General features: G+C 48.9%; 10 protein-coding genes across 10 annotated transcripts; 6 read left to right on the forward strand and 4 right to left on the reverse strand.

Moving 5' to 3' along the window:
* Nucleotides 1-33: 33 nt before the first annotated feature.
* Nucleotides 34-601, forward strand: N7519_010944 (putative nuclear transport factor 2 domain protein; the record flags this gene model as incomplete). Its single annotated transcript, XM_057297717.1, has 2 exons — nucleotides 34-79; nucleotides 162-601. 2 exons carry the CDS (start codon nucleotides 34-36, stop codon nucleotides 599-601), a joined length of 486 nt encoding a protein of 161 aa, XP_057145599.1.
* A 236-nt stretch (nucleotides 602-837) lies between these two features.
* Nucleotides 838-1,190, reverse strand: N7519_010945 (Ish1 domain-containing protein; the record flags this gene model as incomplete). Its single annotated transcript, XM_057297718.1, has 3 exons — nucleotides 838-936; nucleotides 1,023-1,069; nucleotides 1,118-1,190. 3 exons carry the CDS (start codon nucleotides 1,188-1,190, stop codon nucleotides 838-840), a joined length of 219 nt encoding a protein of 72 aa, XP_057145600.1.
* A 421-nt stretch (nucleotides 1,191-1,611) lies between these two features.
* On the forward strand, nucleotides 1,612-2,335 carry N7519_010946 (uncharacterized protein; the record flags this gene model as incomplete). Its single annotated transcript, XM_057297719.1, has 2 exons — nucleotides 1,612-1,628; nucleotides 1,957-2,335. 2 exons carry the CDS (start codon nucleotides 1,612-1,614, stop codon nucleotides 2,333-2,335), a joined length of 396 nt encoding a protein of 131 aa, XP_057145601.1.
* A 28-nt stretch (nucleotides 2,336-2,363) lies between these two features.
* Nucleotides 2,364-3,129, forward strand: N7519_010947 (60S ribosomal protein eL38). Its single transcript, XM_057297720.1, has 3 exons — nucleotides 2,364-2,517; nucleotides 2,595-2,723; nucleotides 2,844-3,129. Exons 1-3 carry the CDS (start codon nucleotides 2,454-2,456, stop codon nucleotides 2,888-2,890), a joined length of 240 nt encoding a protein of 79 aa, XP_057145602.1. The 5' UTR covers nucleotides 2,364-2,453; the 3' UTR covers nucleotides 2,891-3,129.
* Nucleotides 3,130-3,913: 784 nt separating this feature from the next.
* On the forward strand, nucleotides 3,914-4,708 carry N7519_010948 (uncharacterized protein; the record flags this gene model as incomplete). Its single annotated transcript, XM_057297721.1, has 1 exon — nucleotides 3,914-4,708. The coding sequence occupies one exon, from the start codon at nucleotides 3,914-3,916 to the stop codon at nucleotides 4,706-4,708; it is 795 nt and encodes a 264-aa protein (XP_057145603.1).
* Nucleotides 4,709-5,697: 989 nt separating this feature from the next.
* On the forward strand, nucleotides 5,698-6,496 carry N7519_010949 (lytic polysaccharide monooxygenase auxiliary activity family 9 protein; the record flags this gene model as incomplete). Its single annotated transcript, XM_057297722.1, has 3 exons — nucleotides 5,698-5,789; nucleotides 5,850-6,227; nucleotides 6,313-6,496. 3 exons carry the CDS (start codon nucleotides 5,698-5,700, stop codon nucleotides 6,494-6,496), a joined length of 654 nt encoding a protein of 217 aa, XP_057145604.1.
* Nucleotides 6,497-6,655: 159 nt separating this feature from the next.
* N7519_010950 (uncharacterized protein) lies at nucleotides 6,656-7,591 on the reverse strand (the record flags this gene model as incomplete). Its single annotated transcript, XM_057297723.1, has 3 exons — nucleotides 6,656-7,327; nucleotides 7,385-7,464; nucleotides 7,570-7,591. 3 exons carry the CDS (start codon nucleotides 7,589-7,591, stop codon nucleotides 6,656-6,658), a joined length of 774 nt encoding a protein of 257 aa, XP_057145605.1.
* A 295-nt stretch (nucleotides 7,592-7,886) lies between these two features.
* On the reverse strand, nucleotides 7,887-9,778 carry N7519_010951 (DNA-directed DNA polymerase delta subunit POL31; the record flags this gene model as incomplete). The annotated part of the gene is made up of 6 exons (XM_057297724.1): nucleotides 7,887-8,059; nucleotides 8,082-8,183; nucleotides 8,239-9,202; nucleotides 9,253-9,384; nucleotides 9,456-9,645; nucleotides 9,735-9,778. The coding sequence occupies 6 exons, from the start codon at nucleotides 9,776-9,778 to the stop codon at nucleotides 7,887-7,889; spliced, it is 1,605 nt and encodes a 534-aa protein (XP_057145606.1).
* A 614-nt stretch (nucleotides 9,779-10,392) lies between these two features.
* N7519_010952 (NAD(P)H-dependent flavin oxidoreductase) lies at nucleotides 10,393-11,440 on the forward strand (the record flags this gene model as incomplete). Its single annotated transcript, XM_057297725.1, has 2 exons — nucleotides 10,393-11,199; nucleotides 11,243-11,440. The coding sequence occupies 2 exons, from the start codon at nucleotides 10,393-10,395 to the stop codon at nucleotides 11,438-11,440; spliced, it is 1,005 nt and encodes a 334-aa protein (XP_057145607.1).
* A 385-nt stretch (nucleotides 11,441-11,825) lies between these two features.
* N7519_010953 (taxilin) lies at nucleotides 11,826-13,433 on the reverse strand (the record flags this gene model as incomplete). The annotated part of the gene is made up of 4 exons (XM_057297726.1): nucleotides 11,826-12,621; nucleotides 12,683-12,831; nucleotides 12,908-13,182; nucleotides 13,295-13,433. 4 exons carry the CDS (start codon nucleotides 13,431-13,433, stop codon nucleotides 11,826-11,828), a joined length of 1,359 nt encoding a protein of 452 aa, XP_057145608.1.
* Between the last annotated feature and the right edge of the window lie 64 nt (nucleotides 13,434-13,497).

Here is a 13,497-nt window from a genome sequence, read left to right on the forward strand (position 1 = left end):
CCCCAGTCTTTTGCCAACTTGAAATACATCACAATGGCGACAGCAAGCGAGGATACACTAACCAAAGTGTCGACTGAGGGTAAGTCCCAAATTATGACCCTGGAATCTAGTTTCATCCCTTACTAGAAACCATCTGACCTTTTATTTGCTTCTATGTTCAGCTGCGACCGACTTCGTTAAGACCTTCTACCCAGCTTTGGGATCGAATCGCGAATCTCTCAGCTCATACTATTCCCTTGAGCCCACAACAATCCTGTTCAATGGAAATCGTGTCGCAGATGGCGCCGCAGTTCAAGAAATCTTTACCAATCAAATGTCGCCAACACACTACGAAGTCCAATCATACGACTGCCAAATCATCAACAAAGCATACCCCACCATTTTGCCGGGTGGCGGACTAAAGCCTCAGTCAGAGATGGGAGTCAAAGATATGTCATTTCTCATTGTAGTCAGTGGATTTGTGCGGTACGGTGAGGGTCGCGATCAGCCACAGCGTGGATTCAGCGAGACCTTTGTGCTGGTCCCCAATCCATCCGCAGAGAGGGCGAGAGGCCGCAAAGATTGGCTCATCGAAAGCCAGAACTTCCGCCTTGTCGTTTGAGCAACCATACATTTGATCCAACAATTATGAATCACTCACATGTCAACGGGCTATACCATGTGACACGGAAGTGAAAGAGAACTGAGCCATGTCCACCCACGAAGGATGAATTTCTGGGATGTACGATGCAAACAATGGTCCACTGCTTGAAATTACTTCATTGCTTCAAAACTGGAGCGCCAGACGCCAGGATAGGAAAAGATGATGTTTCCCCGTTATGGTGGGGAGGATGGGGATTATGGCCCAGCCGATGTCTTGCGCGGTATGCGGAGGTTTGCTTTGACTCTTTCAAGCAGCTCCTCACGCGTCGCAGCCTCATTCGGCAAAAGCCCTCTCTGAGGTATTTGGTCAGTGTACCATTCTCAAGAAAATGTGTGATTATCTGGACTCAATCATGACTGAATACTTCATTCAAACATACCGCTTGAAGCCATCTTCTCATTTCATCCATTGTCCAGTTTTCAGGGTCTAGCCTCTGTTAGCCTGTGTTTGATAGCTAGTAATATCTACTCTCACCGCCAGTGGGATCTGCTTGCGCGGGGAGAACATCGCTGCCGAAGATGGTATAGGCAGCCACTGCAGTGACCATTCCTGCAAATCCTATATAGGAAGATTGTGGTCAGAAAGTTGGCAAGTGCCTTGACTTGGGATTATCTACCAAGGAATAGATTCTATCGCATCCAGAATTAGATATATTTCATAAAAGCATGCACAGACATGTAGTACCTTGGAATTCAATGCTCGGTCTAAAGGGGTTGGCATTTTCGAAAATGATGCAATGATTCTTTGAATCTCTTAGGTCGGTTCAGAAGTCTTTTTCCTTGATAATTAAAAGAGAAATAAATAGAAGGAGAAAAAAACCTCACAGGACACATGCGAAAGACAGGTATCCAAGACTAATAGATGTGAACAGTTCGCAATATGCGGGTTACACCGCCACACCGCCACCCTCGCTGCTGCTGCTGCTGCCTTCGAACTATACAGTTGCACCTACCTCAACCACTTCAATAATGGGGCTTGATGGGCAGTAAGTATGTATATACGTAAACATCGAGTCATCGTTGTTACTGTTCTTACCTAGGTAGAAAATGTCAACTTTGTTGGAAGTCTTGCTCTCACTGTTCTAGCAACCATTGCGTCGCATATCTATACCAATCAATCCATCATTATTGCCCTCAATCGTTTCAAATCACTTCAAACAGTCTAATTTAATCGACGAAATGGAAGCGGTCATCGTCTTGTCTTCGATTACATTCGTTATTGCGGTGGCAGTTGTCATCATACAGAAGTAGTTTGATCATCACTGCAGTATCAAGCCACACTGACCATGGCTTATACAGCATAGCCTTTTACAGGCGATACCGAGTCCACGTGCATGTTACAACAAAAGGCATGACTCCTCCACAGAGTGTGGACCTGGAGAGATTCGATCCCGACGGAAGCACGCACGTTCAGCCGCCACCGAAACTGCATCACCATTCACGATTGGGGAGCAGAAATTCAAGGTGGCCAGGATATCCAGAGCGACGGGGTCAACCATCGCGAATAATGGCGGACCATTTCACGTCATACCGGATCCCCGACGCAGAGACAGGGACTAGTATCCATCATTCGCCACCCATTCTCCCAGCCACATTTACCGCCCCAGTTGCACAAGCCACAACACTCCCACCAGCCACGGAAGTTACCCCGCCTGAGGCACCAACTGCCCAGGTGTCAATCAGACATGACTAAGCAAGGGCTTTTGCAGCTTCAAGCCCTAATGTGATCCGCACACATTCACCTTAGAGGCCAGTGTCGACAGTGAGCTTTCTCTTTTGTACCTTGCTTCAAAACACCCGCAACCGTCATCATGCCTGCCGAAGTTTCCGATATCAAGCAGTTCATTGAGATCTGCCGCCGCAAGGATGCCTCTTGTATGTTAAGCCGCATTGATGGACTCCCGAGATGAGACTTGGAGATGATCATCGATGCTGACTGTTTACGCCTTTAGCCGCCCGCATCAAGAAGAACGGCAAGAACCAGCAGACCAAGTTCAAGGTCCGCTGCCACAAGAACCTTTACACCCTTGTCCTGAAGGACTCCGACAAGGCCGACAAGCTCAAGCAGAGCCTGCCCCCTGGTACGTTTCGATCGCATTGTTCCGCCATCTGAGTTGCTGGGAAGACCGAGGGACATACAACTTGGAAGATGGATTTTGAATGTAGCTCTGGATCTATGCTGACGATTTCCTTCTGAACAGCCCTCAAGGTCGTCGATGTCTCCAAGGGCACCAAGAAGACCAACTAAATTCGGTAACAACGGAATGAATGGAGATTCGGAGTGCGGCGTGATTGGTTGTTGATGCATGCAAGACCAACTGTTGGGGGGGATACATGACTTGGGCTTGGTCCCTCTGCGAGCCGACACGGGGAAAGCTCCGTGGCGTGGAACATGCATCTTACGTCGGGGGAGTTTCTTTGCGCCTGTGAAGCCGGCTGCTGTTCTTCACCGGCCAGGTGACTCGCATTTTCTGGACGCACTCGAGGAGCACTTTTGTCGGAGGTTCCAGTCCCTAAATTCAATGAAAAAAACAGTTGAAATATCATTATACCATAGGTTTCTCGTTCTCAATCGAGATTTCCTAATCCATTATCCTCACCATGGATGTTCTCCCGACTTCGACCTTGTCTTCCAGGGCAAAAAGTAGACCGGATAAATACTGGCTATGTAGATCAACTGTCCTTGCATTGTCCAGCTAGCAAGTATGGGCTTCCGGGCTTGCTTCTTGACTCCACTTCAAGCAAGACAGGACCGTGTCGTGGTCTCTTCAAATAATATAAGACTGTCATTGTGAGTACGGTTCTTTCTTTCCTTTGATGGCTCGACTGGAACAACGGCAATGCCTATTTTTATTCCGCACTGGGTTCTTTGATATCGGGTTTGGGGCTGCCTCGCCTCCCCGTGTCCTTGTTCGAGTCTTTGTTCGAGTCCCGATGTCTACTTCATACTTCGGCTCGCATAATACCATTGTTGGGTATTGTTATCTCCAAGAACAGGTGTTTAGAAAGGCCTTTGTGATTCTTTTCTTCTCGCAAAAGTCAAAGCAAGGATGCCCATAGCATATCCTCGAACCTACCTATATAAATCTGCTAGGAACCTCGTCCAAACTGAGGCTATCACCGACCTTGACAGTATTAGTACCGCCTTGTTTCGTACTCATCTCGGCCAGGTAAAAATATATTTCATTCAACTTTCGACCTGGCTCCATTCAAACAACCCAGTAAAGGTAGGATTCAAGATATGTGCCACCAAAAGCCATTGGTCCCTGCTATGGGTATCCTTAGCATGTTCCCACCAGAGATTATCTTCAATGTCCTAGACGAGATCTTGGGGAGCTCTCCCAGATTGACACACGAAAGCTTCCATGCCATTAACCAGCTGATGCGAACTAACAAAACACTAGAACAATACATCAAACTCGGATGGATGGGTAGTAATGTGCCGAACAGTTTCAAGCAGCGTGTTAATGCCGTCCAGTGGTACCCTAACGTCGATATTGCGAAAACAGCTCTAACCCTCCAGGGCGAAGACCCCGAACAGTCCATGCCCATCGCAGGCCCCCACGGCGTAGGCCCTGATCTCATTACAGGCATCATTTTCGACGCCTGTACTGATTGCTTTGAGTGGTTCTCCGAAGTGCTGCCTGGTACTCATATGAGCTGTTGCAACGAGGGCGGTTGGTCATTCCTTTCTCTGGCACTGTACGCCCAGGCTGAGAAGCTACTTGATCTTTTCTTCCTCTCGGGCTTCCCTCGCGAACCGAAGAACTTTATCATCGGCAGTGCTAATGCTATGGGGACAGGACCGTCTATCCTTGGGATGTCTGCCTCATCTAGGGATCATCAGTCTTTCGCCAAGCTCTTCAAGAAACTGAAGTCAGTTTTGAACGGGCACGGCTTTCAGAAGACTCTTAGAGATAAACTCACGCCCAAGGAGCGAGCGTCTATCCGAAGTGTTGCTCCTCAATATCTCCAGAAGATGTTGTATGAAGCTGGTCTAGTCACTATGCATCCGGCTCTCCGTTATAGTCCATACTACTCTGGTAAGCGTACCCTGATGTACTAGTCTTCTCGGTGCATGGGTTGGATCTTAGTGGACACGCTTAGGACGACATATTGACATTCGAGAATATATACTTCTCTATCTGCTTCCTACTTTAATTTTGCATTTTCAGGTGTTACTATCCAGCGTTGTACAATCAATCAAAAGTCAAATGTTTCCTTACCTCGAGTATAGTAGTTGTACATTACAAGATACGTTGACCATGTAGACCTCAATCCTTTCGACATTTAGCCAATTCAGTACTTAGGCCCGGGATATCTCCGTAGATCATTACTATTCAGGTCACGGCACTTACTTTCCTATAGATATTACTCTCCGCATTGCTTGGCATGTCACAGCTTTTCTTGGCATCAACCGCGCATAGGGTGCGGAGTTGACTGATGGTCCTATAGGAATACATATCTCGTTGCAGATTCTATATTCCCGTCGGCCCGGTACCCCGGATTACCACCATTCATTGCCGTTCTTGGCTGCAGAAATTAGCCATGGGGGGCTGGCATTTGTGCCCCTGGTTTCTGCACCCAAATATATACATGTGCATTCTGTTTTCCAAGCCTTTGGCTTGACTTGTTCTCTTTCATTGGTGTGGAATCGCTGACCCCATGACCCCTGGCAATATATCTTTTTGGTGGCTCAAACGCCGAGACCTTTTCATTCAGACCAATAGAACAATGGAGAGCCTGGGCTCCGGCTTCGATCTATGATTTTCCACCAACAAGTGCCTACAGTAAGTCTTCTTAGTTCACCCTGGATAGTACCTTTTTGTACTCAACTCGTGCAAATTGACGTAATTGTGTTTGGCACTATTCCAGGATCAGAACGGACCTCCTTCATGAAAATAACAGCCGGCTAAATCAATAGTCACACAAAGGACCAGACAAAGACGCGCCCTTGGAGGGCTGTGTATATAAACGGGAGGCGTCGAGCTCAAAGACATGCCTTGAACAGATAGAAAACATCCTCAGAATTCTTTTCCAGAAAGCCATAGCAAAATGACACTTTCAAAGCTATCTACGCTCCTAGCCTCTGCCACTCTTGTTGCAGGCCATGGCTATGTCTCCAGCATCGTAGCCGATGGCAAAAGGTAAGTCAATCTAAAACCAAAGTCTCCATGCAAAGAACGAACTGACCACATCATCATCAGCTACACCGGCTACCTCGTTGACAAATATGCCTACATGGCAGACCCCCCTGACAGCGTCGGCTGGACGACAACAGCAACCGACCTCGGTTTCGAAGACGGCACCGAATACCAAGATCCCAACATAATCTGCCACCGAGACGGAGCCAACGCAGCTTTGAGTGCCACTGTCACCGCTGGCTCCAGCATTGACCTCCAATGGACGACCTGGCCAGACTCACACCACGGCCCTGTGATCACCTATCTGGCCTCGTGCAACGGTGACTGCACCACAGTCGACAAGACCACGCTGGAATTCTTCAAGATTGAAGAAGAAGGTCTTATCGATGGCGCAAACCCTCCTGGCACATGGGCTACCGATGACCTGATTGCTGCTGGGGGGTAAATGGACTGTCAAGATCCCTTCCACTATTGCTCCGGGTAACTATGTCATGCGCCATGAGATTATCGCACTGCACTCTGCTAGCCAGTCAAATGGCGCTCAGAACTACCCGCAGTGCTTCAACTTGGAGGTCACTAGTGGTGGAAGTGACGTGCCAGATGGCACACCTGGTATGGAGTTGTATACCAACACTGATCCTGGGATCTTGTTCGATATTTATTCTTCGCTGACTTCGTATGATATTCCGGGACCGGCTTTGTATGCCTGATTCAGGGATATGAGGGAATACCAGATGGAGGATGTTTTTGGAGGGATGTGACTTTGGGTGCTTTATGCTAGTGTTCTCAAGTATTGTGGAGTGAATGCTATGTACGTTGTTCATTTGACCACTACAACACCATATACCTCATAAACCATTGAACCAAATCTATTCTGTTCTCTCATAAGGCAAAGCAATAAACCCACGCACCTTTGCCCCCTCAAGCGCCGCATCAACACCACCCAGACTCAAATCCGTCTTGCGCAACTCGAACTCCCCAAAGAAATTCGGCTCAGCAGAAACTCTCTCAAACCCAATTCCCTCAAACAAAGCTAAACTCCTCAAATTCGTCTGTCCAATCTTGACACTGAGACACTCAAGCGCCAGTCCCTCCGATGACCCCGTCGTCTCAACACCAGTCCGCAACTTCCGCACAGTCTCAACATCAACATCGCCACCGCTAACAAACTCATCTAGAATAGCTCCCTGGTTCTGAACAATATATCGCATGAACATGAGTAGAGCAGCACGCCCAAACCCACGTCGCTGGTTGACTTTTTCAGCGATCATGAGCTCGACTTCGCCGACTATCTGCGGCGGGCTATTGCCCTCCTCGCCGTCGTCGATGCGCAAGAATAGATTGATGTCGCCGACCATAGTAGCCGGCGAATCACTTTCTGCTTGCAGCTTTCTCTGGCTGGGGATTTCGTCTTCAGTGCCTGTTGTGATCGCCCGACAGACAATGAAAGTTAATTTGTCGGCGTCTTGGCGCCAGCTGCGTTGCATCGAGTATTCTTCTTCTAGAGTTAAGGGTTCTGAGGCTGTTGCTTCTTGGATTTCCTTGGGCTTTGTGAGAAAGGGGTCGGTTATAACGAGGATTTATTGATCTTTGCTTACCGGGTCTTTCATCCATTCGTGATATCGGGGTACGTGCCATGATGAGTATGGGACTAAAAGCGCTTTTGAGGAGCAGAGGGCTATTCTCCAGACATTGGAATTAGTCTCTTCTGTTTTATTATAGTCTCGATCTGCGATATTTCTGGGGAAAGTATATATGTGGGTATGGGCATAGAGCAGCGTACCGATGTTGGCATTGAGCAGCATTGTGAGCGGATGATCGAAATATGATCCTTTTCAGTGTGAATGATTCAGAATTGTTCAATTGGTATGTACTCTTGCGAAGAACGGCTCATTCAATGTCTATCAGGGTCTCGATGGATATAAAACAGAGGAAATTGGTGGGATGGATTCTTCCAATTGTGGGTCTTGGCGCGTGGAGCCACTCGGGTTGTATACTCGTCTGAGCAGCCATGGGGTTATATAAATGTATCAATACATATGTGATTTGACAAGGTGGTTATTTCATTAGTACCATTGATTCATTGGTATCTCTATCAGTTCATTTTTGTTCTTCCTGTCCCTTGAATACTCCAAACTTGACCACCTCGACCTCTAGCGTCTCGGTATCAACCAGAATCAACTCCCCGGTTTCGCTGAACTTGGGAAGTGCCAGCAGCCGAACACGGGCTGCGTCAGAGCCATCAGCGGTCCCCGTCATTCCAGTGTCGCCATCTAGGCGGAGAGAGGACGTCACCCTCAATCGTGGCAGTCTTGAACTGTGGCTGATTACCAACGAAAAAGATATGCGGACAGGATTCGATTACATATGGATCGTCTGATTGGTATGGGTATGACCCTAGAGAGTATCGTTAGCGAAAAATTCTGTGAGAGATTGGGGTATCCAAGCATACAAATTGTGTCTGGCGCAGTGGGAACGCCGCAGCGCCAACGAAGCATGGCTTCCATGATTCGCATCCGAGCATCAGAATCTTTCTCTTTGTCTGGGGTGCTATTCCCGCCCTCAATACTGATATACCGCAGAACATCGTCGACATTCTGACCGCTGCATCCCCATAGTCGCCAGCCTTCGATATCTCCGTCCCAGGGATTTGTGACGCTGTCGAACCAGCCCGCTTCGGGCTTTTCATCTCCTCTGACAGGAGGTGCGGAATATGCCCTCGCTTGAGGGAACATAGTACGATGGATCCCCTGCTGAGGGAGGGAGAAGTTTGCGGGATCTTTTTCGCCCGGCATGAGTGTGACTGGAATGCTGGGCAAGATCTCCGCTAGGAAGTTATCGAGTTGTGTGATAGGTGCAGCATTGTATGCAGAGGCGTCATAGCCGTACTTTTTCGGCTGGGCTTTCTTTGCCGCAGCTTCGCCAGAGTCTGCTGACGCCACGTCTCCAATCACGCTGGCTCCAAGTGAATTACCCGCGATGACCAAGCGGGAGATCTTAGAGGAACCCAAGGAAGGACTGTTGTCACCGTGTCCCGAGAATCCCGTGTAGCCCAGAAGATAATCTGTCAATAGCTCCAAAGCAAGCGTGTCGCTTGATGTTCCTGTGATTCCCAAGCCACTGACGAAGGCGATTTTGCCGTGTTCTTTTTCGATTCCAGTTCCTGGAGCATTTCCATTCCATCGTTGAAGCTGCGGAGCCAAGTCTGGCAGCTTGATATCAATAACCTCGAAATCTCCATTCGCATTTTCAGTTCCCAAGGCTGCAATAATGGCACCTGTCGCCAGCTGTGTAGACTGCAAAAAGTTTCCAGTGAGCCGTAAGCGGCCGGACTCATCCTCCAACATAATCTGGGTCAAAGAGGGGTCGGAAGGGTCGGTGTAGGTGCGGAGAGGAGGAGGCGCAGAGGTGAAGTTCTATGAATTGTTAGTATAATGATAAGCAGCAGAAAGGCCAAGAGACCAACCTCTTTGGTGAGATCTTCCAAAATATTCGGCTTCATTGGCAAATGCATGTATACGGTGCCGGCCACCCAGCACAACTCGCCTTGTCGGACATCGAGGACTCGATCGACACGTCGCACCTTCTCTCCAGCGATCTAAATTTGCAAGGTGTCAGGAAAGTCCATAGCTGAGTGTAAAAATATTTCCTTGGATCAGGCGCCCTTACAGTAAGGCCATCCCACGCATCCGTCGCGACTTGTTCGACGGTGGGTTTCAGCTTTGCGAGTCGCAAAAAGTACATGTCGTCATATTGCTGCTGATAGTGCCGTCCTGCGCCGGCTGGTAGGTGGAAGGTAAGACGAGGATTGTAATCGGAGGGTGTACGGTAAACTGGTTCCTGTTCCTGTTCCTCCCTGCTATCGAAACAAAATGCATTCAATGGTCAGAGAAAGGTTCCCGGTGTTTAGCAGCCTGGAAGGAGGCAGAGTGGACCAAGAGGTATTACCTGGGAGGACACAAGAAAGTGTAGTTCTCAGCATCCGGTGCCATATTTTCCGGAATAATGCTGAGATCTTGTGTGTCGGGGATGGTTGGGGTGATGCAAAGAGATGTGGTTGACGCGTGGGCGCGTCAGTTAGCGCGTTCAATTACATTCCCGCTTCGGGGTCTAGTGGCAACTGGTCAAGGCGATTTCTATATGGGAGCAAAGGAATTGACTCCTGAAATGTGCTATTTATTTCATTAGTCTCATTAATAACACAATAATTTCGTCTTCTGATCCCAGTGAAGATCGAATTAGGCTCAAAGCGAAAATATAATGAGAATGATATCCAAAGGATGTTGCAATAGATCACATTAAGCCGACCTCGGGAGCCATCTATGCTCGGTAATGCTGAAAAGGCTGCATATTCACAGAGGCCATTCATAGAGTAGTGTATAATTATACTACACGTTGGAGCTGTGAAATGTAGATCGGCTATCAGCTGCCTCGGTCCGTACATAGCTTAGGGTTTCCCCGCATTTTCTATTCTTCATATTAGAACTAAACGTATATGATTCTCATACATTTCCATGAATCCAAGAGAGCATTGAGACACAGCCGCCCGTTACTTCCACACAGTTCTACCTCTGACAACGTAACATCACCATCGACAGAATCCAATATGTCTCTCGAAACACCACTATGCTCTCTGCTCAAGATCCAACATCCAGTGCTGCTAGCTGGCATGGCCCGCGCATCTGGAGCTCCACTGGCAGCAGCAGTATCTAACGCCGGCGGTCTTGGTACAATCGGTGGACTAGGATATACACCAGCACAACTATCAGAGATGCTCACAGAGCTCAAGTCACTCCTCCGGGATCCCTCTCTCCCCTTCGGCGTGGATCTCGCCCTTCCCCAAGTCGGAGGCTCAGCGCGCGCAACAAACCACGACTACACACACGGCCAGCTGGATGAGTTAATTGAGGTGACCATCTCGCACGGCGCCAAGCTCTTCGTCTCCGCTGTCGGCATCCCGCCAGCGAAGACCATCAAACGACTCCATGAGGCCGGCATCCTGATTATGAATATGGTCGGTGCGCCGAAGCACGCCCATAAGGCATTAAAGGCGGGCGTCGATATTGTCTGTGCGCAGGGCGGCGAGGGCGGCGGTCATACCGGCGAAGTGCCCTTCTCCGTTCTCGTACCTGCTATCGTGGATGTGGCGCGGCAGTATAAGAGTCCCTTGACTGGTCAACCGGCGCTTGTCGTTGCAGCTGGTGGTATTAACGATGGACGCAGTCTGGCGGCGTCGTTGATGTTTGGTGCTGCCGGTGTTTGGGTGGGCACGCGGTTTGTGGCTTCCGAGGAGAGCGGCGCTAGTCGCTTGCATAAGGAGGCTGTTGTTGGGGCGCAGTTTGGTGAGACCAAGCGCACGCTTGTTGTCTCTGGTCGGCCTCTGCGCATGCTGCCAAATGACTATATCAAGGAAGTGGGAAGCGCGGCCTGCTGATATTGCCGCGCTGACATCCAAGGGTGTTGTTCCTATGATGCATGATTTGGAGAACGAGAAGGACATCGATATGCCGTTCCTCATGGGCGATGTCTCGGCCAGTGTCAAGAATATCCAACCAGCCGGGACCATTGTGAAGGAAATGGTCCAGCAGGCTGTCGAGATGCTCAAAGTTGGAGGCTCATATATCACTTCCACAGGGTCTGCGAGTAAACTATAGATAATCCAGAGGTGTAGAAGGATGAAACAGGGAGTACCACATGGCTCGGATGCTAGAGTGCAATAATATTTGGCAAGATTTTTCTCTTCAATGTTGTTGATAATGCGGTTGTACAAAAAACATGAAAATCAAAAAGACTTGAAGAAACCAACGAGGAAGATGGATTATACCTTGGTAATTACCGAGGAATATCGTGAGACAGACAAAAATAGATGGCACAAAACTCCTACATTTTCGAATTTAACACGAATCATCGGATCTCTGTAAACCACATGGCAAAATGAAGCAGTTGCCTAGGGAGATACAAAAGCCGAAGACCGTGTCTTCATCGAGGGTAGCCAAAGTTGCTTCAATCAAAATCGACATCAAATAAATTGGGATAATCTTAAAACACCAAGCCATTGACCTCCGCACCGTTGCCATTCGCTCGAGCCTCCAAAAGATTGGGCGGCGGGGTGGGACCGAAGACAGGCTTCTCTGAGGGTTGTTCGACCCGGGTAGGTGGCTCGAGATCTTCCTCATCACTGATATCCTCTTCATCATCTTCGTAGTCATCGTCGTACTCGCTTTCAGTGCCTTCATCATCCCCCTCTAAATGATCATCGCCTTCCGCTAGAGCAAGTCCTTCGCCTCGGCCCTGGGCTTGCATACGCCGACAAAGGGCTTCTAGATGGTGGCACTTCCGTCGCCATCTTTCAAGTTCTTCATGGTTTCGGGTCCGTTCCTCTGCCATTTCCAGGATATTGCGGTTAGTTTGCTCATGCTTCCGGTTGAGAGTATGATTCTCCTTTTCCAGGCGCTTGGTTTTCTTGGACATTTCTTCCATCTCCTTGCGGAAGGTAAGGAAAAGATCGTTGCTGTTGTTCAAAGTGTCCTCGACCTGGTGGTCTTCGTCAGCGACCGGGGAATGAGAGGGGTTATAGGAACCCTTCTGTACCTGTTTGAACTTTTCCACGTAGATGTTGAGTTGGCTGCGTAACTCGGCCTCGGTATGGGAGAAAGTGGAAACCTGGGAGGTTAAAGCTCGGCTTCGGTTTGCTTCGATTTCACCAGCGCGACGCTGCTCCTCAAACTTGGAAGCGAGACTTTGGATCTCGGAGTCCTTGCCACGTAGGAGGCCCCTGTAATGCAGGTCGCGTGCGTCGAATTGCTCGCTGATGGTCTTAAGCTTGGCACGGAGTCTAAACATCTCCAGTTAGCAAACTCAAAGGCCCGAAGAAGGAAAGGAAATTGAAAACGTACGCTTCATCCAAATCGACATCCACCTTTTCGCTGCGGGGGTTCCCTTTGGCAGCCATGACGTCTTGAATGTCATAGAGGAGCGAGTCGAGACGCTCATTCACAATCAAGCGCGCTTTCTTCTCAGTGTCCTCCAGCTTCTTATTCTCATCCTACCAAATTGTTTAGCTGGCAAGTCCTCCACGGTGTTTGGCGCAATCGTTTAGAGGCACATGCTGATGGACCCACCTTGACCTTCTTGTTTTCCTTCGTCAGTTCTCGACACAGCTTCTCCAGCTTGTCCTTCATTGTAACGGTCTTGTTGAGATCAGACTTGCCCTTGTCCTGGTCTTTTTGTAGCTGATCGGCACGCTTCTTGCTCTTAGAATAGTCACGATCCAACTTCTTCATATCCGCCAACAGCTCGGTGTACTTCTTGTGAACGGTTTCAAGTTTGGTCATAGGAGACTCAATGTTGCTCAAAAGCTGGTTGAGATCACGAGTTGCCTTCTTGACCTCACGCTCTGTAGATCAAAATCCAAGTTAGTGACCCCAAGTTCCAGACTAACCCCGCAGCCCAGTGGCACCAAGCAAAGAGGGAAAATGCCGCCGCAGAATACAAAGGAAGTCACGCACCAATTTCTGCCTCTTGGTCTTTCTCGCCGGCGGCATCTTGCTCCAGCTGGGAGATCTTGGCGGCCAAAAGCTTAGATGTCTCGTTTGGGTCGGCCGCTTTCTTCGCCTTGTTTTTCTTTGCCATGGAGGTGGACGACATTTCGAGGATTTTGCCTGGTGTATCGTAGAAACAACGTATTTGGCGATTCGAATCACGGGGGGGG

Source organism: Penicillium mononematosum (assembly GCF_028829835.1).
Source record: "Penicillium mononematosum strain IBT 11891 chromosome Unknown utg000005l:1.0-9366267.0:1.0-9372171.0, whole genome shotgun sequence".
NCBI classification, from domain to species: Eukaryota; Fungi; Ascomycota; class Eurotiomycetes; order Eurotiales; family Aspergillaceae; genus Penicillium; species Penicillium mononematosum.

What these genes read in the sequence shown, in the direction of transcription:
- N7519_010947 (XM_057297720.1), top strand. Translation starts at nt 2,454, where the DNA reads ATGCCTGCCGAAGTTTCCGATATCAAGCAGTTCATTGAGATCTGCCGC. An exon ending in CCGCCGCAAGGATGCCTCTT is followed by an intron (nt 2,518 to 2,594) that starts GTATGTTAAGCC and finishes TTACGCCTTTAG; the next exon opens with CCGCCCGCATCAAGAAGAAC. An exon ending in CAAGCAGAGCCTGCCCCCTG is followed by an intron (nt 2,724 to 2,843) that starts GTACGTTTCGAT and finishes CCTTCTGAACAG; the next exon opens with CCCTCAAGGTCGTCGATGTC.